The 25,961-nt window shown below is 49.7% G+C and overlaps 2 protein-coding genes across 11 annotated transcripts; one reads left to right on the forward strand and one right to left on the reverse strand.

Moving 5' to 3' along the window:
* Nucleotides 1-306: 306 nt before the first annotated feature.
* On the reverse strand, nucleotides 307-16,038 carry THNSL2 (threonine synthase like 2). 9 transcript variants are annotated; one of them, XM_080400145.1, is made up of 10 exons: nucleotides 9,002-16,038; nucleotides 8,085-8,312; nucleotides 7,197-7,391; nucleotides 6,778-6,930; nucleotides 5,868-6,098; nucleotides 4,857-5,005; nucleotides 4,343-4,486; nucleotides 2,002-2,127; nucleotides 929-1,068; nucleotides 307-799 (listed from the first exon to the last, which is right to left on the reverse strand). In XM_080400145.1, exons 1-10 carry the CDS (start codon nucleotides 9,051-9,053, stop codon nucleotides 532-534), a joined length of 1,686 nt encoding a protein of 561 aa, XP_080256271.1. In that variant the 5' UTR covers nucleotides 9,054-16,038; the 3' UTR covers nucleotides 307-531. The 9 variants fall into 9 exon arrangements, with proteins under 9 accessions (XP_080256271.1, XP_080256277.1, XP_080256272.1 ...); XM_080400151.1 differs by having other exon boundaries at nucleotides 8,085-8,208; nucleotides 9,002-16,036; XM_080400146.1 differs by lacking the exon at nucleotides 9,002-16,038 and adding an exon at nucleotides 8,896-8,994.
* Nucleotides 16,039-16,097: 59 nt separating this feature from the next.
* FABP1 (fatty acid binding protein 1) lies at nucleotides 16,098-25,959 on the forward strand. 2 transcript variants are annotated; one of them, XM_080400789.1, is made up of 5 exons: nucleotides 16,098-19,726; nucleotides 20,068-20,216; nucleotides 21,253-21,425; nucleotides 23,326-23,415; nucleotides 23,925-25,959. In XM_080400789.1, the coding sequence occupies exons 2-5, from the start codon at nucleotides 20,150-20,152 to the stop codon at nucleotides 23,973-23,975; spliced, it is 381 nt and encodes a 126-aa protein (XP_080256915.1). In that variant the 5' UTR covers nucleotides 16,098-19,726; nucleotides 20,068-20,149; the 3' UTR covers nucleotides 23,976-25,959. The 2 variants fall into 2 exon arrangements, with proteins under 2 accessions (XP_080256915.1, XP_080256914.1); XM_080400788.1 differs by having other exon boundaries at nucleotides 16,098-20,216.
* Nucleotides 25,960-25,961: the final 2 nt, after the last annotated feature.

Here is a 25,961-nt window from a genome sequence, read left to right on the forward strand (position 1 = left end):
AAGACACGGAATCGGAAAGTAGCTCCTTAAGACAAACATGTCCAGGGAAAACATTTAACACTATCGCTGAGCACGTTTGGATACCTGGGAATGATCCCTGGCATTGCTTAAATTACAGGGATGGGTAAAGTGGATCCACCCAGCCCTGCATGTATTTCCCATCGAGCATCTCGGATGGTACTGGCATTGCTGGGCTGAACATCCCAGCACTGGGCCAGGATCACTGGATAACGCTCAGGAAGCTGGTGACTGTGAGAAGTGCTAAGGGAGCTTTCTGTAATAGCTAGTAATGATGAAACAGGTGGGTTTACTCAGCATTTCATCAGTTTTTATGAATTACTAGGAAAAAGGGGATACAATTGCAGAGCTCTTTACTGAAAATGTTATGCAATAGTCTAATTCAATAGCAAAGTGTGTTCTCACTGATAATTCATTGCATGGAGAGTATAGGCTCCTCTCCCAGCATAACAGGGCTCTCCTGGGAATGGAAAATGAGCTCTGGGAGGCATGGGCCAGCCGTGCCCTGGAAGCTCAGGTCTGGGTGACTCCCTGCCCGGTGATCCCCTGCTGTCCTGAGGCAGCCAAGCAATGCCCCCGTGCCTCCCGCCACTGTGCCATGGCTTCGATCCATCCCCGGAGTGCCTGTGCCCAGTCCTGTCCCCGGTCCAGGGGGGTGGACCTGGTCTCCATCGCTGTTAAGGCAGTGATTTCAGGGGGAAGCTGGGGAACCAGGCCAGCTCGGAGCAGGGCATCCTGAAATTTGGCTGCGGAGGCTGGAGCTAAGTAACACCGGGGCACGCTGAAAAGGAAAGAAAAGCAAGAAAACTTTTGATGTGAGCCCTGAGCTGGAGATGCTGCAGGAGCAATGGGGAAGGGATGCTTTGGTCCCTGATGCTCCCGACCACCGACCGACCACCGCTGTCCTTACCCATCTGGCTGTGAGTAGTGGTAGTGAGCAGCTACAGCGGAGTGGGGGCACAGCAGGTAGTGGTTTTCCTCCCAGCAGCGCTGCATGGCTCGCACGATGTCCTCATCAGAGGCCGAGCAGGAGCGCAGGGTCTCAGAGAGCTGTGGCCCCAGGGGAAACAGGGAGGTTTGCACAGGGCATCACCACCCTTCCCGTTCCCAGAGGGGTTTGTGCCACCGGCACCCAGCAAAGCAGGTCAAAATAGGGAAGCTGGAGGATAGGGTTCCCCAGGGACTGAAGGAAAAGGGGTTGCTGCTGCAGCCAGGGGATGAAGCACTGCTGGAAACGGTCACAGGGCCGGCATGCAAGTGAGGTTTTTCCATCCCCAGGTGCTGGGAGTGTGAGTGGAGAGGAGCCAAGACTCAGCTCCAGCTCTGCACTGCTATTTGCATTCTCCAAGGGAGTTTCTGAGAGCCTGTAAAACCTTCCTCAGTGCAGTATTCTTTCTTTCTTTTAATAATGCAAATTGTTTGTATTTATTTTGCTGCTGCTGAAGCAGGAGTAGGTACCAGGCAAAGGATGCACAGTGAGGGACAGCAGGTGTTGGATGGGAAGAGGCAGGACTTTGCATCTGGCCCAAAGAGCCTCACAATTCAAATGTTTGGGTTTGTCTTGTATCTCTCTCTGTGTTCATGCTTTCATCTGGTGTAACACTGAGGCTGAATTGCAGCACCCAACCCAGCAGACTCCCAAATGCCATACTCAGTTTGTGCCAACACCCACTGCACGTTGCCTTGGTGGCCAATGCCGGATCTGGAGCGGCCAAGGACGAGTGGTTTCATATCCTACGTAAATAATTGTAGGCATTTTTTAAATAGTTTTGCAAAGAAGAAAGTGACTTCTTTTAAAAAACATAATTCAAAGGGTTTTTTTAGCATCTCCATGCCCATGCATCGGTATAAAACGCCTGCTCTGGATTCACGCTTAGATTTTTGATTGGAAACTCCCCCCTATGATCTTTTTTATTCTGAAAAGGAGTTGAAAACAACTGGTAGCGCGCGCGCGCGCACACACACACACACAAACACACAGACCTTTCTGTGCAAATCCTCTGGCAGCGTAAGGCTTTTTGATGCACTGAATCTCTCCATTAGTGTTTTTATCAGGCAGCTATCAGAGCCCGAGAGCAGCCAGAGGATCCTCTCCACGTTGTAAGGCTCCTGCAGTAACAAGGCAATAGATGAGCAGCAGAAATGCCGGCATCCATCTGAGGGAGAGAGCACCTGTGTGGATTCTCTCACGTCTAATTAGAGTTAAGGTCCTACCACCACGTCTTTCTTGGTGGAAGCTGGGGTGGGCTTTGTGTCTTGTCCCTACACACCTACATCCCAAGAGAAGTCTTTGGGAACATGATGTCTTTCTGACTTCTCACCTGTCAGAGCAGTCTGGCAGTGACCATCAGATTAAAAAAAAAACAAACTAATGAAGGGATGACTGATAAATCAACAGTGTGACCACATCTGTACAATCACCTTGAGGAACCCAGGCTAATAACACACTATGTATTTGAGAACCAGAAATATCCAGCTGTTTACTTAGTGTTGCAGATGCTGCTCTGAGTCACCCAGCTCCCGTGTGACTTAATGAGACACCCAGCGCCCTGCAGGGCTGACTGCTAACCTTTATGAACGTATAAGGCACATATAGGGCCTGACTGGCCTGTATGGCTGTGTAGCAATCAGTGTTGCAACACTGCAGCAAAACTCGGTGCAAGACCTTACAGGAGGGTCCCAAATCAATTTCACTGCTCCCTGTCTCGTTCCCACATGCTCACAATCACTAAGAAACATTCATCCAGGTATTTTGGCCAAGATACCTTGTAGGGACAGGTGGCGCAAGGGGCACCAACTATCAAGTCCTCATCACATCACGTGGCTTCAAGTGCTGGTTTTGAGTGAGCTCTTTATGCTTTTTAGTAGATGACAGTGCCTGTGACCTTTTTTCTCTCCATCCTATCCTACCTTGGCGAGTCATCAGGACTTACTCAGCCTTTCGTGTCCTTATCTGTGTAGCTTGTGGCCCCAGTCCTGTTCTTCATCTTCCCACCATCATCTCCCAGAGCCTCCAGCCTGTAATCTTCAGTCTAGTCTGGGCGTAGCCTGCCCCTGGCTTTAGGCTGTCCTTTGCTTCCCAGCCTGACTGTCCTGAGAAGTGGCATGTCAGTGTGCCTGGACTTTGATGACTTGCTACTGGAGGTGCCTCCAGCACCATCCTCCTGACACCCCTTCTCCCATCCTTCTTTCCGCAGCTCTCACATCCAGACCTTCCCCTTCACCCTCCGTTCATACCAGCCTTATAGTTTCCAATAGAGATCACTACATTGACACCAGTAAGTTGAACTGGACCAGGACACTGGTGTGAGCACCGGCCTTCCCATTTAAGTTACTAGCCAGGTCTCTGGTCTGGTGTTGCCCCATGCCACTAGAGTTGTCCAGGAGAATGTTGGGGCCCAGTTTGGAGGCCAGGTCATGCTGGGGGCTGTTCCCAAGGAAAGTTTTGGCATGTGGACATGAGCTGCGTGGGGCTTCCTGACCTCAGGGCCAGAGAACAGCCCTTGGCCGGCTTTAGGTATTGCAAAAACACAAAGTCTACTGTGATTCTCCTGGGATTGCTCCTTACAAGGCTGACCCACACTAGACTTTCTGCTTCACCTTCAACTCTTCAGTTAGCATCTAAATGGAAAGTAGAGGCAACTGAAAGAGGTTGTGCACTCTCCATCCTTGAAGGTTTCCAACACCCAACTGGACAAAGCCCTGAGCAACCTGGTCTGACCTCAGGGCTGACCCAGCTTTGAGCAGGTCCCAACTAGACACCTTCTGAATTCCCCTCCACCATGAATGATTTGTCGAGCTATTGAAATATTTGCATGGATGCTTCAGATTTGAGCTGAACAATGATGTCCCACGCAGCCGTGGACAGGGATGTGCAGAGGGATACACCCATCCATCTCCTCGGGAATCTCTGGACATCATCTCACCTGGCTGCCTTCCCTCATGGTCCCAAAGTCTGGCATATGCTTAGGTGCCTCAGCAGATCAGTGCTACTGAAGGGACACACAAGGAGCCCAACTACCCTTTGAGTGCTGAGGAGCCCCACAAATTCATGCCTTGGGAGGAAAGACAAGCTGCAGACCACAGCAGCCTAGTGGTAGGAGCATAACAACTTACTGCAAAGCATGGCAGTCCCTCCAGGCCCCCAGGCCCTCACAATGTGTTTAAACAGCTTTTGGAAAACGCAGGTAGCTTAAGGCCACAGTGATACAACATCAAGTATTTCACATTTTGGTCACTTGTTTGGAAGCAGATCCAATCCCTGTGGATCACAGGGCAGGTATGAAATGGGAGGCATTTAGTTCCAGGCATATGGTTTCTGTACCTCCATGCTTTTCCATGGCTGAGGCCTTTCCCTGCCTGCTGAGACTTGTTCTGCTCTGGGCAAGCTGCAGATGGCCATAGATGAGGCATTTCTTCTAGGCTTCCCTACCTTCTTCCCGGTTTCTTTTCTTACTCTTGGTGGAGCCTTTCAGAAGCATCAACAAAGCCATTGAGACACGATAGGATTTATAATTTTCTAAGTGTCACGTTTTAAGAAACCATCCCTCTCTTGTTAACCTTGCACATAATGAAACCCCAGAAACCCAGCATTCAGCAATGCAGATTACAAAGTCAGGCCCTGAAAAGTGAGGAAGAAGCTGTTTGATCTATCTCAGCTCAGCAGTCTGCAACATAAATGCTCAGTATGAGTCACACCTCTTAATGCATCGCTGAGAGGCATTGCCAGTGGCAGAATTATGGTCTCATAAACCAGGTAGAACAGAGTACAAAAAAACCCAACTTATACAAATATATAATATTAGGTATTTTCCCATTTGAGCCTATTCAGTACATACCTGAATATCCATGGCTGATGCTAACGTAGCCTTCACGCTTTCTGACAGTGAGAAATCTCCATGTTGAACAGTCCTGTGAATGATGTCGTTGCTGTTGACTGCAGCAACAAGTCTAATCGGGAGACCCATTTTCTGGGCAATACAGCCAGCTAGAAAAAAGTGAAAAAATACATGCATGCTTGATGAAGAAACAGCCAAACACAATTTAGCAAGTAAGTAGTCATAAAAATTGAGTAAGCATATAGTTCAGAAGTGGACACAAATGACATTCTCTAAGGGACTCTGAGATACCTGACTTTAACATTTGGTAGAGCACCAGATTATAAAATCCAGTGATGCAGTGTTCCACCTGCCATGGAACACTGAGCCTTGGGCATCTCCACATTTGAAGATGGATGGGCAGGGGACCGAGAGGTCAGGCAGCTGGTGTTCAAGCAAGAAAGATGAAACTTTTGGGCTCTTGCAGCTTATTAATGCTACTCAGATGAGCAGCCTGGAAGTGCAGTGAATGCAGGTGAGTGCATCAAATCCTTTACTGCTTTCAACAGACAGTTGCATGCCTATTTGGGGATTGAGGCAATCAAGGACTCACATTTAGAAGACCAGATAATTCAATTAAGAGTGGTTGTCTTGACTGCACATCTCCAGGCAAACCAAAGTAGGACCAGGCAGGACTCCACATCTCTGTTAACGTCTCTCTTAGGAAATGAAAGCCCCAGTATTTTCCCTCTTTTCTGGATCAAATACATTCTGTCCTCTTCTAATGTGCCCATTCTCGAGATAGCTACAGTTGAAAGGGTGGTTTGGGATTTTCTGCACCTTGCAAATCATCAGTGACACCTGAATGACTAATAACTATCCATGAGTAATGAAATGTCAGTGGTTCTGAAGAAATCCTACCAGAGAGTGGGTGTTTTAATAAATAGCAATACCCAGTATCTGCAACGTGCTTTTAGTCCACAGGTCACAGCACTCTCTCTCTTCCTTATCTAACATCTTTTTTCCCTTCACCTGTGATGTTTCCTCCTCCTCCTGTTGGCACAACAATTTCCACCACTGGCAGCGGGGTGGTATCCAGGGATGGGGCACACTGAAAGTAAGCATAGAAGTGGTGAGCAATCTGCACCATAATCCTCGACCAATTGACGGAATTCAGGCTCATCAGATTGTATTTTCTGGCAAAATCGACATCAGCAAACAGTTCCTTGATAGGTTCATCGATTTCATCGCTGTTCCCATGAGCTGTCAAAAGGAGAAAGGAAAGATTAGATCCGCCAACATGGGTGCATCAGGCGTGAGGTATTTCTGCTCAGTAGGGTCAGTGTCCAGCCCTGGGGTTCGCTGCCACCGGGGGTGTCCCGAGCTGCCGGTCTGCCTCGGGGGCTGCATGAGCCGGGGGCTGAGTAACACCACATGGATGCCAGGTGGTTTCTGCAGACGCGGAACTCTGGACTTTTGCTTATACAAAGTATGTATTTGCCTGGAAGGCAAATGCCTGCACCCCTCGTGAGATGCCAAGGTGAGACCAGACCCAGCTGAGCAGAGGAGTCCATGGGACAGCTCAAGAACCCAGCAGTGATTCCTAACCATGGGGACAGCACACGGTAGGGGGTGGACCACTCATGAAGGTGAAGGGACAGAGGAAAGGGGTGACTCTTGATCCTTCTAGTGCCAAGAAATGGTGCTGAATTCAGTGCAGCTAAACACCAGCCGCCTGCATGGAGGCAACTCTCATCTGTGGCCAGGAGAAAAGGAAGCCTTGAACCACTTGGTCACCAAACTGGGGGTGTCAGCCTCCGTTAGGCAGGTGTCTGGGCATGGTGACCATGATGGCAATGACCCAGCGGCCTCATGAGACTTTTAGGGTGATGGTTTTGACACAACAGGGTTGTAAAGTGGACAGTCCAACAGCAATGCCAACCAGCAAATACATGGACGTTGTCTTCAATGACAGTGGTCATCTGAAGTTCCTGTATCTGGGTGCAGAACCCCTTGGGGAGCAGAACAAAGATGTCCATGTTCTTCTGTCCTCTCACGCTTTCAATGGCCGAGCTCCCCGTGTCCCCTGAAGTCCCTGTTTCAAAGTGAGGGAGAACGAAGGAAAACAAAAATTGATGCATCAATCAAACTTGCACCACTGCACTTTAAGAAAAAGATAGAGAGGTGTTCCATGAGATGTTTTTGGCTAGAGCAGCCACCCTGGCATTGCCTGGAGGTCACTCGCCAGCCACCCACAAAGCAATACCACCCTGGGACAGCTATGGGGAGAGCCATGGGATGGTGGCTCTCAAGGTAAAGACCTGCCCAGAAATGTTATCCCCGACAAAGAGACATACTCACCCACCAGAATAGTGACATGCTTCTGCTTTTTCTCCAAGAAGTACTGTAAAAACTGCCCTGTGCAGGACAAGGATAGATCCTTAAATGCGTAAGTAACCCCATGCCAGAGCTCCAACACATTCAGCCCATCTTTCAGCCTGGACAGATGGACAACATCCTTGTGTCTGAACCTGCTGAAGGCCCTGTCGATCAAGTCTAGAGGGAAAATGGTTAAAGGGGCTGTTAGGTTGGGTAGGGGAATGTTCCTGACCTGTGGCTTCCTGCATCTGTGCTCTTCATGCTCCTGGGAAGCTTTCTGCACATCCAAAGACTCTCAGCTGCTAGAGAGGCGGTAGTTATCCTACAAATTATTTTTAGTTATTAGGAGTAAACCAGTCCAGCTTCATTGTGTTTGATAGCTCTATGGCAAGTAACCCCAGGAGACACCCAGAGCAAACTGTGTTTAAATATAAAATACAGGAAGCCTGAATTTTATTGTAACGTGCTGTTGAGACAGAGGTTGTAGCTGCCCTCTGGTGGAAGTAATAGCTGTTAAATGTTAAAATATTAAAAACTGGATCTCGATGAGAGCATGGAGCAGCATAAAGCCCTGCTGGAAGGGCAGGTCTGGAGCCCAGCAGGGTAGCAGGGCACCCCAGCAGTGAATAGCATCAGACATCACTATTGCAGCCACCAGAATCCCACAAGGAACACCTTTTTGAGAAGGTAACAAGTGGCAGCAAGGTGACAGAGGAGAACAGGGTACAGAAAGGAGCAGGCAAAGGTGCAGTAGGCTCCATCCTCTGGGGGCTGCCAAGAGGATGGAGTGAAGGCAGGCAGACGCATCTGAACACCCCAAAATCCTCATGCACACCCCTGCAAGCAGCTCCCCGCACGGCTGGGGCTCACCATTGAGCATGCTCCGCGGGATCAGCTCAGCTGTGATGAAGAGGGAGCACAGCTCCTTCACCAGCTCCCGGTAGGAGAGGCTGCTCCACCTGCGCAGGGTGTCCCCATCCAGCAAGGGGATGTGCTGGGGCATGAAGAGGCCCTGGTCAGGTGCGTACCCAGAGAACAGGGCTCCCTCGAAGTCAACAGTCCCCGTGCCTCCCCGTGTGCTGACGTACTCCATGGATGCTGGGGAGGTACCGCAGTCATTGCCAGGGTCCCAGAGCACCCCCCCACCTGGGAACAGCCCCACATCCCAAGCTGACTGCTTCAAAAACTTTCCAGGTGGACAGACAGTACCTTCTCCCCCAAAAAGTCACAGGGAGCTGGAGCAGCTGTGTCTGGCAGAAAGCATGCAGCGTTTTGCAGGCAGTAGAAACGCTGCCTGGGATTTGCACTGAGGTGGCTGGAGCCTCCTCGTCCTGCTTTCCCTGCGTCCTTCCCACCCTGCTGCGAGACACTTCCTGGCCTTAGCCAAAGCACTGACTGCGCAGAAGTCACGGCGCAAGCACGTCATGTCCCCTACGAGCTATTTGCAAAAGCTGGAGTTTATTTTTTTAAAAAAAAATCAATAAATAAAAGGAAATAACTATGTTTTTAGAGCAAGTTGATTTTGTTCAAAGGGGTTAAACCAAGGACAGGATTTAACTTAGTGTAGGAAGGGCTGAGCTAAATCCTCCAGATTCATGCAAATCCCACCCAGCAGCTGCCGGCATTGCTGGAAAAGGCCCCCTCTCACCCCGCTTCCATGGACCACCACAGCTTTTCCCACCTCGGGCAATTGGGTCAACGGTGCAGCCCCCCGGCACAGCACAGCACAGCATGGCTGCGGGCTGCTGGACCCCACGCAGCAGCAGGAAAGCAGCCAAGCGACTCACCGCTACCGCCGCCGCCACTTGCAGCCCAGCCACCCTTTGCACTTGTGCTCATGGAAAACTTCTCCCCGTTGCAACCGGCTGATGTTCCCCTCGCCACGGAGCAGGCGGCAGAGGCGGCCGCCCTGAATCGAGCCTGGGGATAGGAATACGTGAGAAAGATGGAGCCAGCTGCTCCTGGTGGTGCCAGGCATCAGGGCAAGGGGCAGCAGGCACGAGCTGCAGCTGGGAAGAAATCGAGTTAAATATTAGGAGATAGCTTTTAACTGCGAGGGTAATCAAGCACAGGGTATGGAGAGCTTGTTTTCTGTCTCTGGTATAACCCCAGGGAAGCTCAAAATCCAACTGTAAAAGTACTGAGCCACCCGACTTAGCTGTGAGGTTGGATTTAAATTTGAGATTGAACCTGCTTGAAGTCAGGTTTGGGTGAGAAACCTTCAGACGTCCCTTTCAAGCAAAATCAGTCTGTAATTCAGCTGTGCAAAGCCAAGTGTTCAGCCTACGAGGCTGAGACATCATAACAGCCCTGTCTCATAACAGCCCTGTCCCACCGATGGGGAAACTGAGGCACAGGAGGGAGAGGGGATGTTTGCAGAGCTGTGCAAAAAAATTCAGTTCTCCTTTGCAGGGAAAGGTCACATGCATCCCTTTTCTTACTTTTTACTATAATAAATAAGAAGTGTTTTTTGAAGGGCAAGGTCAGCACAGGACTGGTGGCTGTGCAGACCCATATTGCAGCACAGCATGTTCTGCTGGACTGCATGCAGGGACTTCAGCCCAGGGAGGCAAGGTGCAGAGGTACAAAGGATGGCTGATAACAGCCAGCCATGAGTCAGGAAGCCCACGTCTGCACTAAGGGACACATCAACTGCCAAAGCATCAGAGTCTGACTGAACATGCATTGCCTCTAACTCTGGTGAGTAACTGGAGCCATGAGAAAAGGCTCTGGTAGAGAGTGGTTCAGTCTTGCCCTGAGCACCAATGTGGAAACAGGCTTTTCTGCACCCAGCATCCAAAAATGACTGTTTCTGCAAGCCCCTCAGTTGGAGGCAGGAGCTAAATTTCAGGCTTTGGGCAAAGTTGCCCGTGATGGTGTTGCTCAAGGCCAAACAGGACAGCTGTAGCAGAGCAGGAAGAAAACAGCAGCTTTTAAATATTTCTGAGCTTACTCAGTGGGCCAGAGCACTGTTAATAGTCTCCGTTTTCTGATGACCTCTAGGAAATTAGCTAGAAAGGGAGCTACTTATCTGTAATTATATAAATTATATCATCTAACCAGCCTGCATCTCCCCACTGTAGGGAGATCACTGGGTTCAACATGTCTGATTACATTGCAAAGATGAAGCCTGAGCCACCCAAACCTGCTGTGACCCCAGGGCTGTCCCTGTACGTGCAGCCACCAGCTCTTCACAGCACATTGGCATGTAGTGGGGCGCTGACCCTGTAATCGGGGTCCGTCCCGGTCCCAGATTTTCATCCAGGTCCTTTCACATGGCACTAGAAAAAACAGGCAGCAGTGCTGGACATTGCTCTTCAGGGAAGGCTCAGGTTTAAACTGGTGGTGAAACCTCCCCAGGACCATTCCTGAAGTTGCCAAAAGCCTCCAGGGTCACCTGGCCAGCTGAGGCAAGTGGCTATTGTCCCCGAAATGGAGCCTTAGCTCCCCATCACGCTGCAGTGGTAGCTGGCACAAAAACCTTCAAGTAGCATCTCTAGACAAAACAGCGAAAAACTAGAAATAAAGAACATGCTAAAAGCTGCAGGATACGTGATTTGGCTTTTCTACTCTAACCTCTCCCATGACAGTGTGCTGAGGTGAATCCAGGATTTTCCTTCCTTGCAGCAGTCCTGCCCACGCAGAGGCAGAGCACACTTTGAGCCTAGTTCAAATTTAGGCTAGAAGGAGGAAAGGATCAAACCCACAGGAAAAGTTGGACAAGTTGATAGTTTTTATTACCAGCGTAATAATTTAGTACCACCAACGTGCATCTGTTTGTCCTTACAAGGGTCACCCAGCACATCCCGAAGGGACCTCACCTATTCCCACCACCATGGGACTTTATGTCTCTGGGCATTTGCTTACCATACGCATAATTCTTTTAATGCATGCATTAGCTGCATGAGATAACTTCACTGATTCACCTATTTGTTATTCTTTTTCCCAAGTGAAGAGCTTACAATGAGATCGATGATCCCTTTAGCATTGCACCCCTCCGGGGAGCATGCAGGACCTCCGCAAAAAAAAATAGGTTATACTAGGATACCTCCTGCTCTACATTCACAAAGAGAAATAGCAGCAGGGCTATCGCCACAGCTTTATCTGTGCCCTGGGCCTATCAGCACTGATAGTCCTGCCTAACGAAGTCATCCGTTAATGCTATGGCAGGGACTGCTTATGTGGTAGCCACAGGTGAGCACAGAACGCTGGGGAAGCACCTGGGACATGCACCGGGATGGCTGTGCCATTTTCTGAGGGGGCTTTTCCCATGCTTGACCCTGCAATTTCCATGCATTCAAGCTCAGCACCATTTCTTTAATAGTGTTTTGAATTTTAAGAGAAAGGAGGGGAAGAAAGTGCCCGTGCTGCTGCACGCCAGCCTGTTGGGGCTCACCCACTGCAGCAACACATCAAGAGCTGGAAAATGTAACAGCCTTTAATTAATTTGGTCTTACTCAGTGCCTCTCTATTCCTGTTGGGATTTGCACTTCCTCTTTGGACCTTGTCTGTTCCTGAGCAGTTTGTGCTCTTTGAACTCACATGGCAGAAATCAGCTGTATTTGCAAACCCCAGCTAAGGCTGCTGTCAAACTTTTCCAACTTTTTTTTTTTTTTGTGCATCCCTCCAGATGGAAGTTCCTCAGCCTTTCCACCTACCAAACGCATCCCAAAGCGTGGCGAGGACCTAGAAAGCAGAAGGGCACATACAGCAGTGACAAGCCAATTATTTTCCTGCGCAAGTCCCCCGAAAATTTCCAAATTTTCCGGAAAAAAGAAAAATAAATAAAAGCGTCAGCATTTGAAGGATCCCTGCCACGCTCCCAGCTCCGCGTTCGCTGAGCAGTTTCCCACCTTCTGCAGCAGCGGGCTGTGTGTCCCCAGGAGAGCAGGGCCGCGGGTCCGTGTCCCGGCGGGGCAGCGCGGGGCCGGCCCGCCCCGCTGGCACTAGGTGGCGGCAGCGCCCCGCGTCCCGGGGGGGCCGCCCCCCCCCGCCCCCCCCGCCCCCCTCGCCCCCCTCCCCCTTCCGGGCCACAGCACCCAGCCAGCCCACCGGCACCCCAGCCCACCGGCACCCCCGGCAACGGCCAGCGAACGCCCCCGCGAAGGGCCCGGCTGGCAGCCGAGGAAGAGGAGGCGCGGGCGATGCGCTGCGGCAGGAGGCTGAGGCGCCGCCGGTTCCGTCGGGGTGGGAAGGGTGTTCTTCGTGGGCACCCCTCTTCTCCCAGAGATCCGTCCTGGGGTTCCCCCCTCTCTTTCCAGCAGAATCTTTTCCCCTTCGGGGGTCCCCTCAGAAAAGGGGAAAGACCCCAACTGGCAGCCAGGACCAGAACATGCCAAATTTAATGAAAAAGCATCACATAAGCCTGAGCAGCACAAAAATCTCCCCGTATCTCCCAGTCTCTGCCCACAAGCTGCCTGGTGTCTGAAAACCATACAGAAACAAAAGCTTTCAGACCTAGAAGTGACCCAGGCAACACCAGGAAGGTCAATAAGCTGGCGATGACGATGTCGGGGGGGGTTGCAGTGCCATTTACTACCCCATACACAGTCCATCCCGGTGGGAAGTGTGTTATGTGGGCTGAAAAAAACCAAGCTTGTCACTGGGAGGTGGTGAAGAAGTTATGTGTGCTGTGCCCTCTCACACACAGAGGTATGAACTTTCGCAAAGAGGGACATTCCAGGTAAAAACTGGAAGGTTTTGGCCAGAAATCAAACTATTTTGGTTCTGCCTTCTCATAGGCAGACCCACATGTTGGTGAGGTTCAGAGATCTATAGCAGGAAGGCAGTTAGGGAAGCCTGCAGAGTGACTGCAGCTGCTCCAGCAAACATGCACCCAGAATGATTTGTTTGAGCCTCATGTCAAGGAGATAAAAGGCAGAAATGTACAACTGGAAATGCATCGAAGGGCATGAAGCTGCCCCTTTGTTACAGCAAATGTGGCTCTTTTTCTGGCTTTCTAAACCTGATACAAATTGCCAGTATCTCAGTTGACATGAGATAGGACTTCCACATGGGACAGCACCTCTTGTCACCTCCACACACGCTTTTCCACCTCCACCTCTGGTGATTTTGCAGGGCAAGGAGCTGCCAGCACATCAGCCCTTTCCCCATGGCTGGGTGCGACGCTCTTTCCTCACCACGAGGTGTTTCACAACAAGCTCAAGGACACTCGTGTTGTGGTTTGGGTCTTGTAGACCAAAGTGCAGGACCCACTCGTAAAGACAAAGCAGAAAGGGAGCATGAGGATGGGATTGGGCGGCTCTGGCTTCTGCTGTGGGATGTTGAAAATGCTGTTACTTGGAGAAGATTGTGCAATCTGGTCCTACTATGCCAAGGTTTACATTAAACCGCACAACCAAATTCCATCTCAAAAACTGCAGTCCCATAGGATATGGGCTCTATGAGCACCCACTAGGGACTCAGCAAGGAGGATGCTATGGAGGCTGAGCAGTTACACCATGTTTGCTTTATCAGCTTCTCCAGGTGACTTTGGGAAGGTCAGTCAGCCTCTGTGTGCTCTATTATGTGCAAAACTGGGATACTGGGTATCCTGCTCAGGGAGGTGCTTTGACTCTAGCAAACACGGGAGCAGCACCAAGCAGGACATGCACAGTGGCAATCACGGACTTTGCCCACAGCTCTGGCCTTGCTGGCACCATGGCTGTTTCCCACGGAGCATCTCCCTGGCTGTGAACCTGATGAAAACTCAGATGCTTTCATGCAGCCTCTCTGCCCTCCTCGTGGCAGTGTCCTGCCTCAGCACTGAGCCTCTGGGTGGTGCATCGCTCTTGTGTCATCGCTTTCCCCAGCCAAGGAGCGCCATCTGCTAGGGAAGGTCTTGGGGAGGGTTTTTTTGGACTTTCCTTTATTTTAAATATAAACTGTTGTTATATATTTGGCTCAGAAAGAAGCGGGAACAGTGATCTTCCACACAGCACATCTGCACATGCACTCTGGAGCAGTTAAGATACCAGGGTGACGATTACCCTGGAGTGTGAGGCTCCACTAGATATCATGGGTGTGGGACACCAAGTCCATTGCTTTGATGGTGATATTACATTTATGAAAAGCCATTTCAGGGAACAGGACATTCATACAGTGCATGTGTGTGGTGGTGAGATGAGTTTCACACTGGGGCTCGTGCAAACAGTAGGGCACGCAGGTGCACAGGCTCCTCCTCGTGCCTATATGGGCCTGAGAAGCTCTCCTTGACTAATTAGCTGCAACCCACTGTGAGCAGTCATTAAGTGAGCTGCTGTGCTTCATAAATCAGGATCGAGGCCAGCACAAGCCAACTGGAGAGGTGAGCGCAGTCCCACAGCAACAGCCAGGTGTCCCTCCAGGACTGGAATTCATCTGACCACCAGCAGGCGCTTGGAGGCTGCTGTTCTTTGCATCCCAACATGCAAGTCTCCACTTGGTCAGACAAAGGTTTATTTATCCTCACTGTGTTTCGGCGGCTTTTCATGTATCTAGATCAGATGGAGACATCTGCACTGCAGACACTGTGGGATGAAGCACATTTGCATTGGTTAAATGTTCACTGGCTGTACTCTGGGGGACTCTTCCAGAACCTCCTCACTCAAGAATGTTAACTGCTAACAGCTCCATTTCTTTCCCAGCATTTTCTTTCCCTGCCCCAGCACAAACTAGCTCCATAAGCAAAGAGAACCATTTTCAGTTCTTGTCCCCTGACTCCATCAGCTGGGTGGTGGGATGGAGGGCAGCCTCATCCCACCAAAGGCCAAACTGCAAGGACAATACATGTCCTCCGAGGGCATGAGCAGGGGTCCATGTGCCGGGACAGAGGCAACAGCACGGCAATGTTTGAGATAAGGCAGGTGGCACAGCCAGCAGCTTTATTCCTGCTATAAAGCAAGACCCCCAACAGCAAAGGCCAGCTCTTCTGTAAGCTTTGCTCCCCAGGTGATTGTTGGCAATCAAAGCTAAGCCAGCGATAGGTCTCATACTATCAGTGCGACTGCTGCCTTGCCCTTGGAGAAGCAATACTGAGCCTTTGCTCCCTTTGGGACCTTTGTAATACAACAAGGACTGAGGGCTGCCCATCACTGAATTTTGGCATTAATGAAAGCCTTTATTGAGCAGCAGTGCTCTGGTAAAGCCGACGCTTCCAACAGTTTTATCAAGGCTCTGATAATGGCACATCTAATCTAAATCAATATGAACTGGCGCTTGCATGTCTACAGCTTGGAAGTTACAGCTTGGAGGGAGCCAGCCTCCAGGAGACTGCCGCGGCCATTTTAAAAAGAAAATTTTGGGAAAGGTGCTTTATTTCATCTCATTTCTATCTTGGTAATGCAGCACAATGAAAACTTGGTGGAAACCAAGAGGGGCAGACAGTTCATAGCAGCAGCAGCATCTTTTCCCATCCCATCCAACCTTCTGAAGCAATGCAGCCATGTGGCCTGCTGAAAAAAGCTTTGTTCCTGGAGGTTAAAAATAATCAGACCAAAGATGTGAAGCCTGGACAGCAGACCAATTTCCCAAGTACAAACACAGCAGAAATACGGGTGACCCAAGCAACACAGGTTGAGGCAGAGGGAAGCCCACCTGGGGATCTCTGATTAGCAACGTTGTGACCAAGGTCTTAAAAAAATGGCTGGATTTGCACTAGAGAAATCCATAACTGAATCATCAAAAGCCTGGCTTGTAGCCTTTCACATTTGAGCTAAAAGAATCCTAGCGTACAGCCCAGTCCCAGCTTCCCAAAGCACTGAGGTGAAACCACAGCTTCACGGAGTCTAGGGAATCACTGGTGGGATAGATAAGAAAAGCGAGAGAGGAGATAGAGGCAAAGTGCATGCAGACATTCCCAGACTTTCACAAGGCTGCCAGGTACCCTGGTCCTGGGCTACAGCAAAATGCCTCTCCCCACACGGTGCTCCAGCTGTAAAGTCATTTTCCTAGCTCAGAACTTCAATAACAGTTTTAGTTTCAGGAGCCCTGAGACTCAAAATCCCATTCCCCACCGTAACGTCCAAATTGCCATGAGGCAGTGCACATAGGAGGGTGGTTCCCCAGTGCCCTGGCAGACACTGAGTGGAAGTGGGAGCCAGGACTAGGAATCCCAGGGAGGGGTTGAGGGAAGGTGAGAACAGCCTGCAACTGCCCCACAGGCAGCTACAGAGATGATGGGGCCAAACTATTCTTGATTATGACGGATGTTATAACATGAGGTTTGGGCTGAGCACCTCTTCTTCAAGAGGTGAGTGGTGCAGCCCCAGGATGGGTACCCAGAGAGGCAGAGGAGGTGGTTTTTGAGATTTGGCCAAAGCTATGGCTGAGCTGATCCAGTGGTGGTGATGTTTTTGCTTTGAGCAGAGACCTTCAGAGGTCGCTCCCAACCGGCATTTCTCTGATTCATCACCTTGGGACACAGAGCATTGGGATACCTCCAGGGCTAGGAGGAAGCTGAAAAGTTTTGCATGTCCGTGTCTTTGATTCAGGTGCAAAAAGCAGAAATGAGACACTTGTGTCCTTTTTTCTGACAAGCTTCTAATGTCCTACGCTTTATTTCCGAAGCTACTTAAAGTACTTGCTGGCTTCCCTCAAGAGGTAGCTTTCTCAGTAGTTTTTGAAAATTATGCATGCCTTTCCTCTCTCTGCAAAACAGGTCCAGGTTTTAGGGTATGGATTTAATTTTAATTAAATGGTCAGCTGACTCTGTCTTGTGTTCATGTAAATCAGGTGCATTTTCTTGGCCCTGGAAAGTTAAAGTGATGTTGTGTTTTAAAAGATCCTCTATTCTGGTGGGGAGATGTTCAAGTATTCTGAACTTTGCTATTGAGATTAAATTTATCTCACCTGCCGTTTGCTCAGCAGACCTGGCTAGATAATAATTACCTTGGCCAAATTTAATTCAGTAAGAGTTTCTTCTTTTTTTTATAAGAACTTCTGTATTTCTTTGCTGGGGGAAATAAAAGAACTCAAGTCCAACAGAGACTTGCAGACAAAACAGAGAGGGGTTTTTTTGATCATTGATTAAAAAATCAGTTGGTTGCATTTCCAAGCTTGCAAGCAGTGATTCATCGTCCACGTTTATCCAACTCACCAAAGCTGTTATATCTATCCACACTAAGTAGAAGAGGAGAGGACACCTGCAGAGAACAACTTGGGTCCCAAATGGGGTGAATTCTCTCATGAATTGTCCATTTCTGCCAGCTACTCAAGCAATTTCTGCCCAATTACCAAGAAAGTCCTGAACAATTATATTCCCTTTTTAATATTTGATGGGTGACATCCAGACCTTAAGGAGCCTGGCCTGCCCAGGGGGAGTTCTTACCCAATTTCTGGTGGGTTTCTAAGTGGTTTAGCTGCCCAGGTTAGGCATGGTAACCATTTAGAAGTTTGTGGGATAAAACCTGGTGGGCTTTTCCAAATCCTGTTTTAGGCTCAGGTCTCATTAGCTTGGTGGCTGTATGCCCCTTCAAGCTGGCATGGGTCTCCCAGGGAGATGATGGGCCTGGGAAGTCTGTGGACATGGAGATGTCAGGCTTCCTCGGAGGCCAAGGAAAAGAAGGTACTCCTTCAAGCACCTAAAATTGAATTCACCTTGGATAACATGAAACATTTACAAATGCCCTGGACATGGAAGCTTGTTTTGGAGAGGCCAGGGGTGGCTAGGCAGCCCTGGGACACTACTCATGACGTGTTTCTCCGATTTTTCGATTTATCTAGACATCAGCTCAGAGGTATTCATTGCACTGGACGTGGCTGAGGTTACCTGAGACAGGTCTCTCCCTATGACTTAGGGGCTACCCCTTCTCCCTAGCCTGCACATGGAACTGGGTGACAACGGGGCATCCTCCCCGGCAGTGCGATGTGGTCAGGCATGGCTGCTCTAGGAGTGCATCTCACTGTAAAATGAATGAAAAACAATTCCAGGCTGCTCTAGTGGATGATGGTGAGCTGTGCAGAGCTGGGGCTTTCCCATGGTGGTCACCCCACAGTGCATCGGAAGCTCTGGGCTCTGGAATGAGTCAGATATACATAGAGAAATATTCAGGTGTTCTTTCAAGTCTGAATCTCCCCATCATGCAAAGAGAGGGGACCCGAATTGCCTGGAGGAGCAGCCAGAGGTCCAAGGGCACGAATGCGTGGGAGACACACAGGTACTTCCAGGTGGCCCACGGCCAGAGGCCATGACCTGGTGGGACGCAGGGAGCTGCCAGCTCTGGCTGCTGCCAGGACCCAGCCAGAGGTCAGTCACCACCATCCCCATGAAGAAGACACTGAAAAGGGACATGTGGCAATGCAGCCCTGCGTGACCCTGGGATATTCACCCAAGGGCAGGGGAAAAACCAAAATGCAGTCCCTAAAGTGACATCATCCCTGTTGGGAAGCGGGGGATAAAAGGGAAAAAGGCTGAAAAGCTGTTTGGAGAAATTGCTGAACCAACCCCCGCCCTGCCCCCATGAGTGCTCTGAACCTGCCTGGCCCCTCCGTGGTGCAGAGGGGTGATGTCCCCTACAGACGCACCCCCCAGCCAACCTCACCCACTGCTCACACCACTAGCAGAGGTTTTCTCTCCCCTGCCTCACCAGGCAGATGCTGCCTGTACTAATTAACCAGAAAGTGAAGCTGGATGCAGCGCAGGCAGCGTCACTGCACCACTGCATTGCAGAGAGCGGCGGGTGGCAGCCCCGGCTGAGCTGGCAGCAGCTGGACAGGCAGCTGCAGAGGGCTCAGACAGCATCTCCAGATTGGAAGGAGGCAGGGTTTTTTCACGGTTATCCATGATTTCACTTTTTAAAAGGCCAAAGATGCTATAGGAAGGCAGAATGGAAGAACTGCAAAAAGGAGAAGGCATGTGAGTGAAAAGGGGAAAAATCCCTAAGCTGGTGACTGGAGAAGGAGGAGTTCACACTGGCAGAGGATGAGATGGGAGCTGAGCCTGGGAGTCCAGATCCAGAGGATGTGAATGTTCAGACGCAGTGCAGCAACCTGGGATGCACAGCCAAGGGACTGCACCGGGAGAGGAGCCCAGCCCTGAGTCCTGTTTTGGAGGGGGAGTTGGGCTGAGCTCGGAGGCTGCCGCTGGCCCTACGGCTGGGGCGGCATTTGGGAGAAACACAGCTCCGAGGGACGGAATGCTCCTTCGGTACACGAGTGACTGTGGCTCTTCTGGGGAAAAGAAAGGAAAGAGGGTTTTAATGGTGGCTCCTGGCAATAGCCTTGGGAGATCCCTAATGGCACCAGTCCATCTATCCACATGAATCCCGTTTCTTGGAGGCAAGGCCATAGTGATGGAGTCTGAATTAAACTGCAGTCTTCAGGATGGGCCAGGTCAACTCCAGGATTTGATTTTGAGTCGTGTTTTTTCCTTAGGGGGCAGTGATGATCTTGTCACTACTGCTACATCTCTGTCACACCCAAGCCCACCTTCACAGAGGACTGTGCGGCATCTGAAGGAGTGAGCAGGTTAGTCCCTGCCAGCATGCAGCCACTACTCTTCATGCCGGTGCTAAAGACCCAGCATTCACACATCAGTAAGTAGAAACCCCACTGGTGTCAGCTCCAGGAGACACCAGAATCTTTTACCGCTTTCTCCTCTCCCAGATGTGTGCTTCTGGACTGCAGGCTGATCAGAGGGGTCGGCTCATTCTTCTGATAATTAATCTCTTTGCACATTTACTTTTTTAATCATTTGTTTATGGATGCCACGTTGCTACTTCTATAAGGTGGGTTCATGGGGTTTTTCCTGCCCCCACGTTGTAAATCAAGGTCTGTAAAATGTACAGTTTATCACTGACCATTGCCCAGTTTTATGTTAATGTTTGAACATGGCCATAAAAGAATTACATCATCTTACCTCTGACCAACTTTTAAGGCAAAAGGACCTTATAAAACCAAGCTCTGCTTACCAGCAAGGCACCTTCTCTTGTGTTGGGAGCACAGAGAGCCTTTCCATCATGAACTTCACTGGAAAGTATGAACTCCAGTCCCATGAAAACTTTGAGCCTTTTATGAAAGCCCTTGGTAAGTGCCTGCATGTGCTCTGTCCTGCTTTGCACTGGTGTTTGGGTGTCTTAACTGTGCTGATGTACTGATGATGTAGATTGACAGTATCTCTTGGATTTCCTGTTTCTGCCTGTCATCTTGCAATTGTTGGGGTTTTTTAACAGTATGCACGTGGAGATGTGATATCAAAATAGAAGAGAAAGCTTCTCTCTGGATGGGGGCTGGAGGTCAAGAGATGCTGCATGAAATTTTATGGTCCCAGCAGGCTCTGCAAACATGGGCCAGTGTGGCAAAGTACTGCACACACACGACAAGCCAGTGGTACCTTGATGGCTTAGGGCCACTGCAGATCTGCTCCGTCAGGCTGTGAAATTTGAGGGCAAATAGGACATTGCTCAGCCCACTGTGCTGCTGCTTGGCGATGCTGCAAAGCCCCGAATTCCACCATTCAGCAGAAAAATAGTTGGGGTTATTTAAATGCTTAATGATGAATGTGGCTAGCTAGATTTCCACCAGTGTCTGTGCCAGGGAACATGCTCCTGCAAGGATTCAGGAAGCTTTGCACTACTTCTGCACAGTTATGTGCTGGACAGACTCTACCTGTCAGATCAGCTTTGGGCTTTGGGAGAAGACTTTAGTGAGCTGGTTCTGAGGGACCTAAATTTCATTAGAAAAACACTTGGTTCCTTCATTCTGCCTCAATTTATTGTATTTTCTCTGCTTGACTCTCAGTGAAGGAAGGAAAACAGGATTTTTCCTTTCCATCTGTTGCTTAGCTAGGAAGGTAGCTGTTCTGCTCCCAGCCAGGTCAGCAAGACAAGGGAGATGTCTAGTTCCACGGAAAACCCAGGATGACAGCATTTGTTATTCTTCATCCCCAGCAGATGCAGGTCCATGTGGCCCTTGGGGAACCATCATCATTGCAAGGTTCTTCCACACTGGAATAGAAATCTTCCCAGCCGTGGGTCACCAAATGCCACCACGTTCATTCAGCAGCAGCAATCTGCCCACCAATGTCTCCAAGGTCCATCTAACGTCTCTTGTTCCTGGGCAGGGCTTCCCGATGAACAGATCCAGAAGGGCAAGGACATCAAGAGCATCTCAGAAATCGTGCAGGATGGAAAAAAGTTCAAGATTACTGTGACCACTGGCTCCAAAGTGCTGCACAACGAGTTCACCGTTGGGGAGGAGTGCGAGGTAGAGATGCTGACCGGAGAGAAAGTCAAGGTGAGAGATCAGCTCTTCCTTTGCTGGGGCTGCAGGGGTCAGGGACTTCAAATTTCCTTTCTAGCCATCTCCTCCACACTTGAGCAAAGGGAATGACCAGACCATGGGTGCTAAAGCTGACACAGGGAAAAGATCTGGGTAATTCCCAGCCTGGTTCTACCTCTCACAGTTTGCATGCATGATTTAATATGATGGTAAGGGACTAACCGCTGAAACCAAGTCTGCAGATGTGACACTTGCTGCCCTGCTCCCTGCAGGCCCCCAGCAAGTCTCTTAGGGACACATTTCTGAAAGTGTTGGTCCATTTCTGAGCCACCTTCCTGAGCGACTCAGAGCCCAAGACTCTGAAATTCCCACCTCCCCTATTTGCTTTTACTAAACAAGCTTCCCAACCAGCACTTCTAGAGATGAAGCCTTGCATTTCTGAAGTTATTTTAATAGCCAGTTTGGAAAACACTGGAAGCCAGTGTTTTAATAGCCCATTTGGAAAAGGGAGATAGAGATGTTTTGGTAAATTTTTCTGAGAACAAAAGGTCTGAAAGATTTGAGGTGAAAAAGGGGTTGACTTTCTGTCATGTTGCAACACAAAACATACTCCCACCTTCATTTTGTTGACTTAAAAGGTAGTGCAGGAAAGTCAGCCAATTAATCATAAACCAACCAATCTGTCTTTTTAAGTCCTGGCAGCTGTTAGCTTGTCTGCTAGCCTTTTGCATTGCTTCTGTTTACACTGGGTGAGATGATTTGGCAAGGTGAGGATTTATCACCCTTGAAACTGGGTCAGCTCCTGTTCCTTGATGTTAGTTTCCAATGGTTCCTAAAACGTCAAGACAGTGCCACTGGCAAATATTGCTTCTCACCTTTACCTCAGGAGAAGATGATATTGCAGGGAGTTTTGAAAGCGGGAGGGATGATCACCAAAGAAATTACCCACTGAATCAGGCTCTGAGAGCTGTACTGGCTGTATCAGACTTTGCAGCATCACTGAAGCCCATTGTGCATAAACTAGGGGGAAATGGCTATTAGAAGAGTTTTACCCTCTGTAAATTAGCAACTCAAGGCCAAACGAACACATCTTACAGCTGGACAGGCAGATAAACAGAAACGGTTTTTGCTGGTTTATTTATCTGAGTAATTTCAATGACCAGTGATAGCTGCCCTGGGGGTGCTGGTGCTCTCTGTAGCCTTTTTAGATGTGCAGCTCCTGCAGGGCAGAGCCTCAGCAGATGTGCCTGTCCCTCTGAGATCTTTCCAGCCATGACTTTCTGAAAGATCCTTAAGCAGTTTCCCACATGGACTGAACCTCCCCCAGCCCCGTGCTTTCAATCAGCTCCCCAAAGGAGCTTGCTGCAGCAATGTGCAGTGAGTGGGTGGTGGAGAGGAGACAACAGGGCATGCCCTGGCCCAGCTCCGGTGGCTCTGCAGTCCTCTCCCTGGAGACATGCAGCTCCTCTTGGTCTGAGTGCTGCACAATGAGCTGCCCCATAGAACATCAGAGCTGCACGGAGGCACCAGCACTGGCAGTGTGAAGAGCATTCCTTCTTCTGCCCCCAAAATCATGTATTTGTGTGATGCCAAGGGATGCCAAGGATTCCTGATCTGGCATCTAACAGCCATGAGCGAGTCTCAGTTTGAAGGGGAAAGAGGTAGGTATGGTGGCAAACCCACATTCCTATCAAGGCCAAAGTAAACATGCGTACCCTTCTTGTGTTATAGTCACCACCAGCACAACACTCTCTCCTCCTCCTCCCAGGAAAGCTAAAGTCACCAGGGGAGCAGCTTGCTCCAAACAGCTTGCAAGGGGGGTGGTGACAACTCAGTAGGGAAGGGGAGGGACAAAGTGCAGGGGGTAAGATGGTCTCCAGCAATAACATGAATGTGTCTGTCTCCTCCCTACTAGGCTACTTTTCAGATGGAGGGTAATAAACTGATCGCAAACCTGAAAGGGCTGAAATCTGTCACCGAACTCAACGGAGACACCATCACCAATGTAAGTGTAGAAGAGAAGGGCAATGGTTAGGGTGATGGTGCACACAGCTGCCTTCAGGGATCTGGCCCTGGAAAGCCCTCAGAGATGCTGGGGAGTTTAGGGAGGTGCTGGAGACGAGTACAGGCTTGCACTGCAGCCAAAGTTGATAAATTGGCCAGTCACTGAAGGCAGCTTTCCATTACAGTCCGACACAAAATGTACTCTTTAAGACCCTAGTAGGCATTTCTGATCAGTTTCATGTAATGAGGGCATGTTCTCACCCACCCAGAGGCATAGGTACGTGTCTGGGCCTGGGACTTTTAAAAAAGAGAGGTGCAGCAAACTGATCAGAGTTGAGGGATGCCAGATTATCCCTACCTGCTTTGGGGTATTCATGAAGCTTTAATAATTCAGTTTATAGGAGATAGACTGGGGACCAGTCCTGTTTTGTTTTACAAAACCAGATCCTTTCCAAGGAGAGTTTGGAGCTATAAACCATGAAAAGCTAACACTCTCCATTTGTTTTTCAGACACTGAGCATGGGAGACCTCACCTACAAGAGAGTCAGCAAAAGAATCTAGAAATCCTGTGCATGTTAATCATTTTACTGTGTAAAATGTGTCCATTAAAGTAAAATTTGTACTAAAGGCCTCTTCATTATCATCAACCACTTCACTGTTACCATAAAGAGACGCCAGTCACCAAAACTCACAGAAGCCCTGGTAGAAACTGGGCAACAGGCTGATCCAAGGCTGTGCTGGAGCCAGGCTTAGGGCACAGGCTCAGAGCTGTTGAGTGACCCTCTGAGACGTGCTCCATGCTGGCGAGCACTGTTCCAGCCCCTTCCTGGGGACAGGTGCCAGCATCCTGCTGGGGATGTCCCAGTGGGTCGTGCACCCACAGCTGCTCTGGCTGGGTGGATGGGAGAGCACTGGGCAGGGAAAGGGCTCTGTTCTCTGTTCTTGCAAACATGGCCAAAGTGACAACAAGGTGACTGGCAGGGACAAAGGATGGGGTGGTTTAGGTGTGCTCAAGGAAATGTCAGTGATCCTGGCTAGAAACCTGCTTTGGGGAAGCAACCAGCATGGGGGCAGTTCAGGTGTCCCAACACCTTCATCCTCACACCTCCTCAACAGGATCCAGCCCTACAGGCTCTGACCACCCCATCCCCATCTCGCCATCCTCTCCCACCAGCAGGAGGGCCCCAGGCAGCCTTCAGGTGTCCAGAGTGTGTTTCACCCCAAACCACTCCCGACAAATCGAACTGAACAGTTCTTCCAGGGTGAAATACAGGGGGGGTTCTCCTGGCAGGAGAAAGGCACTGGTTGTTCACAGTGTAGACACAGAAGGAGCACCAAAATTATCTCCTACACTCTTGCTTGGCACAGCAGGCTGGATGGAGATGTGGCTTTCTGATTCACACAGGAGAGGAAACTCTTTCTTCTTAGCTGCCTTTTCCAAGCCTTTTGCTAGGACAATGACTGGGAATCATCACTGAGAAACGGGTATAGGGCTGGTGGGATACACCTAGCTGGGATAATGTTCCCACAACCTCTCAAAGCTGATCAGGGTGTTAGGAGAACACCACAAGTGCTTCCCCACCTCCTCCTGCAACCCTAAGACAGGCCCCTGAAGGGAAAATTTTACCTCACATGCATCTCTCCCAGGACTCCCCTCTTCTCAGGGAAGGTTTTCATATCACAGGTTGACATAGGTCCCCATATTGAGAACTGAACTAATATGGATTGTCACGCTGGGCATCAGGTGGGAAACTCATGGACAAATGGAAGGGCTTAGACCAACAGCACCTAAAAAGCAGATGTTGGTCTCCAGTGAACTCAGATCTGGAGAAACACCAGCAAAATCACTGAGAAATGTCGAAGAGGAAAAGCCCTGGCTTTGTTTTCTTGCTATTCTGCTGAGGAGCAGGTGGAGGATTCTTGAACAGACCATCCCTTTTCATCTTTTGGCTGCCACTGGAGGTCTGGAGCAAACCAGTTTGACATCAAGACAGATGGGCAGACATTTTTTTATCTAGAAATCCAACCATTGCCTTTAGACTTTTCCTTAGGTCCGTTGGCTGTCCACTGGCAGCTGATCCATGGACTACCCCTTTTTTGCTCGGTGCAAAATTGATTAAGCACCTGTCTAAGCTGAAAGGCAGGTGCTGAAAGGCATCAGAGCCCCAGCTCACCTTGAAGGTGAGCAAAGGTGGATTGCCCTCCCTGGAAACCACTTGTTCAGTTAGAGCAATCCACACAGCCAGTGCATCACATCAGCACAACTGGTTTCTGGCACAGACTCACGTCCATCTGCTGCCATCATTGCAGACATTTTCTGATTTTTAACTAAGGAGACTAATTTACCCTAATTAATTTATCCTGATGAAGTAATTCCACTTAGTCTCGCTTGCGAAGTGCCCACAGTTGGATGTTGCACCCATGTCAGCTGCAGAATAATTTTTCAGCAGTTTTTCATCAGAAAAACACCACTTTACACAGAACACCATCTGTGGATCTTACTCTGTTTACACTCAGTGCCCGCAGGCATACATGACACTTTCTGTA

The sequence above is a fragment of the Falco punctatus genome (genome assembly GCF_963210335.1).
Source record: "Falco punctatus genome assembly, chromosome: 1".
Lineage (NCBI taxonomy): Eukaryota > Metazoa > Chordata > Aves > Falconiformes > Falconidae > Falco > Falco punctatus.

Bases quoted from the DNA above. Each gene is read 5' to 3' on its own strand.
- THNSL2 (XM_080400145.1), bottom strand. From the start codon at position 9,053: ATGAGCACAAGTGCAAAGGGTGGCTGGGCTGCAAGTGGCGGCGGCGGT. The intron at 7,392-8,084 runs GTGAGCCCCAGC...TTTTCCCTCTAG, and splicing joins CCCGCGGAGCATGCTCAATG to ACTTGATCGACAGGGCCTTC. The intron at 800-928 runs GTAAGGACAGCG...TTTCCTTTTCAG, and splicing joins CACTACTCACAGCCAGATGG to CGTGCCCCGGTGTTACTTAG.
- FABP1 (XM_080400788.1), top strand. From the start codon at position 20,021: ATGGCCATAAAAGAATTACATCATCTTACCTCTGACCAACTTTTAAGG. The intron at 20,217-21,252 runs GTAAGTGCCTGC...GTTCCTGGGCAG, and splicing joins GCCTTTTATGAAAGCCCTTG to GGCTTCCCGATGAACAGATC. The intron at 23,416-23,924 runs GTAAGTGTAGAA...TTTGTTTTTCAG, and splicing joins ACGGAGACACCATCACCAAT to ACACTGAGCATGGGAGACCT.